This window comes from Gracilinanus agilis, chromosome 4 (genome assembly GCF_016433145.1).
Source record: "Gracilinanus agilis isolate LMUSP501 chromosome 4, AgileGrace, whole genome shotgun sequence".
NCBI classification, from domain to species: Eukaryota; Metazoa; Chordata; class Mammalia; order Didelphimorphia; family Didelphidae; genus Gracilinanus; species Gracilinanus agilis.
Window position 1 is genome coordinate 248828504 of NC_058133.1, and position 10093 is coordinate 248838596.

Here is a 10093-nt window from a genome sequence, read left to right on the forward strand (position 1 = left end):
AAATGAGACATGGAAGGAAGAATTTATACAATGGTAGGGATAGGGTGGGGTGGGGAGAGCAGAAATGCTTGAATCTCACTCTCAGTTGAACTGGTTCAATGAGGGAAGGATAAACATACACACACTTCTAGACATATAAATTTATCTTATCCAACAGGGAAGTAGAAAAGAAAGGTGTTAAGAGGAAGGTGGGATGGGATTAAAGGGAGAATAAATCAATGGAGTTAGTCAGTCAGAAGGAAAACAGACTCTTGAGGAAGGAACAGGGTTAATTAAAATCAGAGGACAATTATAAGAGAATAGGAAGGAAAGAAATACAGTTGGCAATCATAATTGTGAATGTGAATAGGTTGAACTTACCCATAAAATGGAAGAAGACATCAGAATGGGATAGAAACTACAATCCCACTATATGTTGTTTATAGAAAACAAACTTGAAACAGTAAGATACTATGTAAAGTATCTTAAAAAGAGGCTGAATCCGAATCTATTATGATTTGACTGAAGTAAAAAAAGGGCAGGTATAGTAATCATGATCTCACACAAAGCAAAAGCAAAATTAAAAGGGATAAACACAGAAACTACAATTTGCTAAGAAATTATCATAAGTGGGAAGCTGGGTAGCACACAGTAGATTGAGAACCAGGCCTTGGTCCTAAATTTGAATCTGACCTCAGACACTTCCCAGCTGTGTGATCCTGGGTAAGTCACTTAATCCCTATTGCCTAGTTAAAAGGGAAAAAAAAGGTATCATAAACAATGAATTAATATTAATACTGAATATATTTATATGTATCAAATAATATAGCATTCAAGTTCTTAAAGGAAAAATTTTAAAGGATGAAATAGACAATAAAACTATAATAGTGAAGAACCCCAATTTGAGTTTCTTAGATCTAGATAAATCTAACTAAAACAAATGAGAAAGAAGTTAAGGAGATGGATAGTATTTTTGAAAAGTTAGATATGATAAATTTCTGTAGAATATTGAAAGAGAATCAAAAAGCTTATAAGCATACTATTTCTCAGCCGTACATGGTAACTTTATGAAAACTGATCATACATTATTACATAAAAATCTCACATAAATGCAAAAAAGCAGAAACTGTAATGCATCTTTTTCTGACCATGATGTAAAAAGAATTACATTCAATAAAGGACTTTTGGGAATACATTGGATATTAATTAGAAATTAAATAACTTAATCCTAAAAACTTGCTGAATCAAAGAACAAATCAGAGAAATAATCAATAATTTCATTAATGATTTCAGCAATGAGACAATATTCCAAAATTTGTCAGATGATGCCAAACTTAGGGGAAAATTACCATCTCTAAACATATATCAATAAAAAGAAGAAAAGAATAGATTCAATATATTTGGCACACAAAAAAACCCTAAAAAAATAACAAATTAAAATATTCCAACTAAACATCAAAATAAAAATATTAAAAATTAAAGGAGACTTACATTTTAAAGTTTAAAAAATTGGACTATTAAATAAAACTAAGAGCCATTAAAAAGTAATAAAATAGACAAACTATTGGCTATAATCTTTTGGTTTTCCTTTTCAATCTGTTCTGTTTGGTTCTTCAAAGCTTCCAGCTGGTCAATTCTGGTCTTCAATTTGCTTATCAATTCATTTGATTTCTGAGCCTCACTTTCCAATTGTGAAATTCTGCCTTTTAAACTGTTATTTTCTTGTCAGATCCCTTCCATCTTTCTCATAATCTCATATTTGAACTCTTCAAGAGTTTGTGACAAGTTTTCATTTTTTTGGGAAGGTTTGGATATGGTTACTTGTTTGTTCTCCTCGGCTGTTTTGCTCTGCTGTCTGGATTTTTTCTGTGTAAAAGTTGTCGAGTGTTAAAGATTTCTTCTTGATCTTTCTCTTCTCGGGTTCTTGTTTCTGGCTTATCATTTTTAGCCCAGCACCCTCTCAGCTTTATCCTCATGCCCAGGGTCTGTCTGTGCTCTTTAGGTTCCTGAGGTCTCAGGTCTAGTGGTCCCCTTGCTTGTTCCTCTGCCTGAAGTTCCTTTAACAGTCTCAGGGTATTGCTTCCACAGTCATGCACCCCTCTTCACTGGGTCCCCACCCAACGTCTGCGCCTGCACTCAAGGTCTGTGTTCAAAGTCAGCACTTTGCAGCCCTGAGTTATCCCAGGTTATCCCAGGTAGCTCCCAAGGACTTAATGGGTACCCCAAACTTGCTCTTACTCTTTTGTGCTGCCTTTGGCACTGTCGGTGGTTGCTCCACTCATGTTTTAGTGAGAGCTGTTTCACCCCTTTATAGTATGGAAATGCCCCGATCCCACGTACCTTCAATGCTGTGTCCTGTTGTGGGGTCCTTTTGTTCATCTGGATTTGTTTTTATGTCCTCTTGAGGAGTCCTATACATGTGGGTTTAGAGAGGTTAAGCTGCTGCTTTTTACTCTGCCGCCATCTTAACTCTACCGAACATTTAAAGAACAATTAATTCCCATAAACTATCTGGAAAAAATAGGTAAAGAAAGAGTCATACTAAATCCCTTTTATAAATTAAATATAGTTTTGATACCTAAACCATTGAGATTCAAAACAGAAAAAGAAAGCTATAGAACAATTTCCCTAGTGAATATTGATGCAAAAAATTTTAAATAAAATACTAGTATGGAGATTAAAACTCATCACAAAACTCATCCACTGTGATCAGACTGGATTTATGCCAGGAATGCAGGGCTGGTTCAATATTGTTTTATCTTTTTTTGGGGGGGCTGGTTCAATATTAGGAAAAATTACATGCATAACTGGCCATATCAGTAACAAAAACAATAAAAATTACATGATTACTTCAATAGATGTAGAAAAAAGCTTTTGACAAAATACCACACCCATCTCTTTAATTAAACACTAGAAACACAGGAAAAAAATGGAACTTTCTTTAACATGATAATATCTGAAAGCAGAGCAAGCATAACTTGTAAGGGAATAAATTAGAAGCCTTTCCAGTAAGATCAAGAGTGAAGCAAGAATGTCTATTATTATTAAAATTATTCAATATTGTGCTAGAGATACTAGCTAAAGAAATAAGATGAGAAAAAGAACTTGAAACAATAAGCATAGGCAAAAAGGCAAAACAATCATTTTTTGCAAATAATGTAACTTACCTAGAGAACTCTAGAGAGTCAACTAAAAAACTAATCAAAATAATAAACAACCTCAGCAAAGTTTCCAGACATAAAAAAAAAACAAACTACATAAATTATCAGCATTCCTGTTTATTACTAACAAAATCCAGGAGGAAGAGAAATAGAGACATTTCATTTAAAATAATCATAGTATAAAATTCTTGGAAATCTACGTGCCGATATATGAAGAGGAACTATATGAAAAAATACTTTTCACACAAATAATGACAGAGCTAAATAATTAAAGAAATATTCATTGCTCATGGGTAGACTAAATTGATATAAAAGAAATGACAAACCTACCTAAATTAATAAGTCATTTAGTGCCATACTAATTAAGCTACCTAAGATTTACTTTATAGAACTAGGATGAAAAATAACAAAATTAATCTGGGAAAACAAATAACCAAGAATATCAAGGCAATCAGTGAAAAAAATAAAGGGAAGGGGGTATAGCAATACCAGATCTCAAACTATATAAAGCTGAAATCAGTGGAACAATTTGGTACTGGGTAAAAAATAAAGAATGGATTGGTGGATCATTTTAGGTACCTAATTTACAGGATCAAATGAGCATAGTACCCCAGTATTTGATAAACCTCCAAATCCCAACTCACTATTTGACAAAAACTGTTGAGAAAAATGGAAAGTAGATGGGAAGAAACTAGGCATAGACCAGCACCTTACATTGTATACCAAGGTAAGCTCAAAATAGGTCATGATTTAGACATAAAGGCTGATATCATAAGCAGAATAATGGATCAAGAAAGAAACTACCCATCTAATATATGGATAAAGAGTTTATGATTAAAGATAGAGAGCTAAAGATAAGCAATACAGAGGTTCATGGGAGATAAAATCAATAATTTTGATTATGTGATATTTAAAAATTTTTACTAACAAAACCATTGCAACTGAAATTAGAAGAAAAACAAGAAACTTGGGAGAAAAATCTCTGTAGGAAGTTTCCTTGGTAAAGGACTTATTTCTAAAATAATAAAATATATAAACATAAAAGTCATCCCCCAATTGGTAAATAAATGTGAAATGCTACAAATACAGTTTTCAGAGGAAGAAATAAAAGCTATTAATAATAATGTGAAAAAAATGTTCTTAATGACTACTAATTAGATAAATGCAAATTAAAACAACTCTGATGTCCTTTCTCCTATCCATCAGATTGGCTAGGATTATAGCAAAGGAAAGTGACAAATGTTAGAGAGGATATGAAAACAGGCATGCTAATGTACTGTCAGTAGAGTTTTGAACTAGTCTGACCATTCTGGAAAGCCATTTGGAACTATTCCCAAAAGGTACAGTTTTCCAAGGAGATCCAAAAAGAAAAAGACCTATATTCACAAAAACATGTATAGTGGCCCTCTTTTTGTTGGCAAAGAATTGGTAATTGAGGGAAGGTCCGTCAATTGGGGAACGGTTGAACAAAGTGTGGTATATGAATGTGTTGGAATACTATTGAATTGAAAGAAATGATGAAGAAGATTTCAGAAGACCTATATAAATTGTTATAAAATGTAGTTAACAGAACCAGGAAAACAACTACACAGTAACAGCAAAAGTAAAGGTAATCAACTTTGAAAGTCTTAGTAACCCTGAACAACAAATGATCCACCATAATTCCAAAAGACTCACAATAAACATACTATGAACCCCTAGAAAGAAAATTGATGCATGAAGAGTACAGCCTCTTTTTTTGGAGGTATTTAAATTTTTGTCTCACTATACATATCTGCAATAGGTTTTTTTCTTGCCTTCTTCTTGGATCAGGGATTCATAGGAGGAGAGAGAGAATTTGGAACTTTAAAAAAGTCTCTTTGCTTAGTAAATACATGTTTAGTGATAGACTATTTTGCCAAAAGATATAATAAAAGGGATGATTTCAGAGAAACTTGAGATATGAACTCATACAGAATGAAATGAGCAGAACCATAAAAATAGTTTATATAACAACAATTTATAAAGCCAAACATGGTTGAAAGACTTAAGAATTCTGATCAATGCCATGACTAATTATGATTCCAGAGGACTGCTGATGAAACCTGCCTCTTATCTCCTGATAGATAATGGGCTCCAAATTCAGGCTGAGACATATAGATTTTTTTTTTTTTTATTAAACCCTTAACTTCTGTGTATTGGCTCCTAGGTGGAAGAATGGTAAGGATAGGCAATGGGGGTCAAGTGACTTGCCCAGGGTCACACAGCTGGGAAGTGTCTGAGGCCAGATTTTAACCTAGGATTTCCCGTCTCTAGGCCTGGCTCTCAATCTACTGAGCTACCCAGCTGCCCGACATATAGTTTTTTGGATAAGGTCAGTGTGGCAATTTGGCTTAATTATGCATATTTGCTGGAAGGGTTTTCTTTTTATTCTTTTCAATGGGGAGAGGTAGGCAGGAGACAAAATAGATATTTGTTAACTGAAAAAAATTAAATTAAAAAAGGGGGGAAAGCATAGCTACATTAATAAGTATGGCTTAGTTAGTATCATTATGTAGTAGAAGTTCATTTTTCCTTTGGTATGGAATTCAAATTAGCATTTTGTATTTAGCATCCCCAAAGAGGAAGCTATCAATGCCTCTAAAAGATCTTTGATTCCTTTACCTGAGAAAACAGCTCTAGTTACTTGCCAGATAATTGGCATTTATCCCTTGCTTCATTCCTTTTCGTTATCCTTTGCTTTTGCTTTTATTCCTACAGCAGTCAAGAATGTACTCTCTTTTTTCCAATAATGACTTGATAAGTGTCTACCTGTGCCATTTGCCCTAGCACTGGGCCTTTACCATTTGTATAATAATTGGACTGTTCTGTATATGTTGTCTCCCTTTATTAAAATGAGTTCCTTGAGAATAGGGACTGTTTTACTTTTCTAATTTGCAGCCTTAGTATTTTGTACATAGTAACTACTTTAATGCTTTTTCATTAATTCATTCCTTCTCTTCTCCCTTCCTTCCTTCTTTCATTTTTTGCAGGGCCTAGACAACCTTGCAAGATAATTGGGGAACATTCCAGTCCCATACCATCATAATCCTCAACTAATTGTTTCATTCAAAGATCTCAAAGGGTAGATTAGGAAGCCAATGTAGCAAATATAGCTTTCTACACATCAACCACCATCCTGGAATCCAATATAAAAAAATGTACTTTTTCCTAAAAAAAAAAAAGGGAAACCTCTGGAGCTACCATACAACCCCAGTTCCATGTCATTACTTTAATCTTAGTGCACATTTAGAGTTCCATGGAATTCTATCCTCATTTTCAGCTGGCTATAAAGATTATCTCTTAATAAATGTCTTTTAGACACCCAAGTCTTATGTGTGGATTTTCTTTTCTGTTCTTTAGTACAGATGCTGAGTTATTACATAAATACTCATTTGGAGAGGTACTTGCTGCTAAATAAAGGACCTAGATTAGACAGGAGAAATTGATAAAATCTCTGCCTCATTTCTGAACTCTTTTTCCAAGTTCTTCCAATTATAGCAGTTAGTGGCCTTAATTTGTGGGGGCTTCATAGTTTTGAGTTATATGGGGGTTACAGTTTCGAGTGAACATGGACCTACCAAAAACTTTGAACCCAACAGAGTAGATATTCTGGGGAACCTGTGTTTTCTTACACAGGTAAAATATGACACCCACAGTCACAAAGCAAGTTGGTGACAAGACCAGAAAGAAAATTCAGGTCAGGGCTTGACCATTGTGTTGATTGTCTAGGCTTAAGAAAGTGATAGAAAAATATTAATAATATTTATTATTAATATGCATATTAAACTTTCAAATATGTCATGTACATTCCCTTCCAAAAGCTGTTAAATATTTATTAGCACACCTCCTGATTACAACCTATGACTTAATTGAAATTGTATTTCTGAAAATCAATAAATGGCCTCTTTCTTGTCAAATCCAATTACCTTTCTGTAATTTCTGTCTCTTTGACCTTGTTAGTATTTGACATTTGACTATCAATTCTCCTTTTGTTTTTTGTATACTACATCATTTTACTTCTCTGACCTCAAACACCTTACACTCTAGTGGGGAAGGAAGAATGACATATATACGAAAAATTTTTATTCAAGGTATAGTATTCTTTTTAAAATGACCTACAAAGGGAGTTCAGAGTAAGGCAGAGATTACTTCTGATAGAGAATAAGGAAAGCTACATTTGATCTGGATCTTGAAGGAATGGGCAGAAACTGGGCAGGTAGAATTTTGGTATAAAATGGCATTCCAGGTATCATGAGCAATAGCATGAAAGGTAGGAAAGTACGGGATCTATGTGGAGAACTGTAAGCATGGGGTGTGTGAAGGAGAGCCAAAAATGAATCTGCATAAGTAGCTGAGGCCAGAAGCTCATGGAAAGAAAGCCTTATATACTAGGAAGGGCAGTCTGGCCTCAGTTTACTCAAATGAAAATGAGGCAGTCTTCTAAGAGAATCTCTTCCAGCTTTTTATCTATGATCTTATGATTTTGAAAATATTAAATACTTATGTGGAGTTCACGACATTCAGGATGGGAGCAGAACATGATATTAATATGACAACAATCAACTTACAGTTAAGTATTTCAGAGCCACTATTTCTTTTGACCTCGGTGACAAGCTTGTGGGATAAGTAGAGGAGATAATATTATTCACGTTACATAGCTAAGGAAAATGAAGCTCAGGGAATAATTTGCTCCAGATCACAAAGATGCTATTAAGTAGCATAACCTGTATTTAAAGGTAGATATGACTCCAAGCTCTTTCAGGAACCAGGTGACCCCGGGACAAATATTACAATTATAAACTTGTTAAACCTGGGAGGGACTAATCCTTTCGTTTTTTGGAGCAAATTGAGACCCTAAAAGGGGCCCACGGTCACACAGCAAATTATTGACTTGGAATGCCAATGGGATTCCATTTAGGGTTTACCCCGATTTTCCCGAGTCCAGTGCTCTTTCCACTTCACCAGATTAGACCACGGATGAAAGATCCAAAAAACCCCAATCCCAGGACAAAGTGTGCAATTAATTCTAGTCTGGGAGTTCCTTAGGAAGGACCTAGAAAAAAAAAACAAAACAGGGAGGCTGTTGCAGCAATCCTGGAATTTATCTTTATTGTGTATTATGATTAATTGTAGCTCCGGGACTAATTATGAGAGCAGGGACCAGCTTTCCCCCCATTTCTGTCTCATGTTTTTATCTGGGATACCCCGTTAGAAGAGACATTCCCATTTTGGCCGGCTCCTTTTTGTAAACCGGTCCGACACTGGGAAAGCATAGAAGACCATCTGCCCTGCAGTGCTCTCCAGAAATAGGTCTTGGTTAGGTTGCGCTCGAAGGAAAGGCAAGGTTGGAAGAGAAGGAGGTGCCCTTCCTTCACTGCTGGTGAGCTGCGGAGCTGCTGTGGGGCCCCGCCCTATTCCGCCCGCAAGCCCTGGGAGCAAAGTCATACAACCTAATGTGGAAGGCTTCCGCAGAAAGAACTGGGGGACACCTAAGTGAAAGCACCAGGAGCTCCCGAACTCCAGGCGGGGCAAAGCTAGAATTCACTGCCTGCAGCCCTGGGTGGGGGTTGGGGAGGGAAGAGCGGAAGCTGGGCAACAATGTGGAGGGAGAGGGAAAGGACTGGAGAGGGGGTTACAGTCTAAGCCTCCCCCAACTTCAGCTGCTGGCAGGGATTGATTGGCCCTCTCAGATGGGAGGAAGCGCGGCCGGCTGCATGCCTGAAACATAGAGTCAGCAACACACAGGACTTCGCCGCAGCCTCGGAGTCCCGGGCCATGGCTGGGACTGCGCCCCCGTGGCTCAGTGCAGCAGCACACCTCCTCACCCCGAAGCACATCTTGGCTGCACACCGCCAGCAGGGTTGAGCTCATCTGCAGATTCTGCACTGGCCTCCCCTCTTAGGGGTGATTGACTGACATCGCGGCAAGCCCGTGAGGTGCGGGCGCCAGTTGCTAGGGCGTTGAACGCGAGCCAATGAATATTATTTGTGAAGGGTAAGAGGGTGGGGGAGGTGGGCTGGGGGAAGGATCGCTTCTCAGGGCTAGCCTCCGAGTTGGGCGCTCCAACGGACCCGCGCTGATGGGCGTGGGGCTGGCCCAATGAGGGTGGGCGTGGGTGGGGCGGCGCGGCGCAGCAGTGCTAAAGGAGCCCGGCGGAGGCAGCGGTGGGTTTTCGTCTGAGGAGCCGGATCTGTGGTCGCTGCTGGGCATTTGCGGTCGCCATCATCTGCGCCTCAAGGTGAGGGGGTGCGGGCGCCTCCAGCCAGCCTTGAAGCTCTTCGCTGCTGCCGCTGCCGAGCTGGTTGGATCCGGCGGGCCGGCATGCGGGAGGGTGCTGGCTGGGCCCAGCGGGGATCGGGGCTTGGAGGGGGGGTCGTCTCTGTCTGGGCGGAAGGAGAGGGGCTCCAGGGGCAGTGGAGAGCAGAGGCGGGGGAGGCGAGGAAAGGGGGCGCGGGCGCGGGTGCGGCGAGGAAAGGAGATGCGGGCGCGCGCGCGTGTAGGGATGACCGGAGGGCAGGGGGCCCTCCCGGGGAGGGGACGCTGGGGGTTGGGGGAACGATCCCCTGATGGGGAGGGGATTCCCCGGAAAAAGAGACATAGGCTGTGTAAATCTTCTGCTCCCTAAAGGGGGCCCTGGGTGAGTCTAGGAAGCCCCAGGAAGATTGAGGGCTCTAAATGGATGTGGAGGTGTTGTTTGCAGGAACCCCTGAAGGGTGTGAGGGGGGCTCTGTACAGGGCGGACAAAAGGAAGAGGTCCCCTAGTGTATTCCTTGGGGAGACGTGGAGGAAAGCGGGCTCCGCGTGCGGGGAGGGAACATCGAAAGGATGGCAGACGGAGCCTTTGGAGGGGGAGTCTGGATGCCTGCGGACCCTTTCGGGGAGGGCGCGGGTGGAGGGCGTGTAAGGGAGGAGGGGGGGTAGGTATTTGGGGG

The 10093-nt window shown here is 39.4% G+C and overlaps 2 protein-coding genes across 2 annotated transcripts in view; one reads left to right on the plus strand and one right to left on the minus strand.

The window, feature by feature from the left end:
* Positions 1–9300: 9300 nt before the first annotated feature.
* LOC123246304 (proline-rich protein 2-like) lies at positions 9301–9759 on the minus strand. Its single transcript, XM_044675220.1, has one exon. It carries the CDS (start codon positions 9757–9759, stop codon positions 9301–9303), a length of 459 nt encoding a protein of 152 aa, XP_044531155.1.
* Positions 9760–9986: 227 nt separating this feature from the next.
* Positions 9987–10093, plus strand: part of MYH10 (myosin heavy chain 10) — a 186428-nt gene continuing 186321 nt past the window's right edge. The window contains exon 1 of the mRNA XM_044675221.1: positions 9987–10061. Within this exon, the coding sequence (XP_044531156.1) occupies positions 9987–10061 (75 nt within the window). The remainder of the gene's footprint in view (positions 10062–10093) is intronic.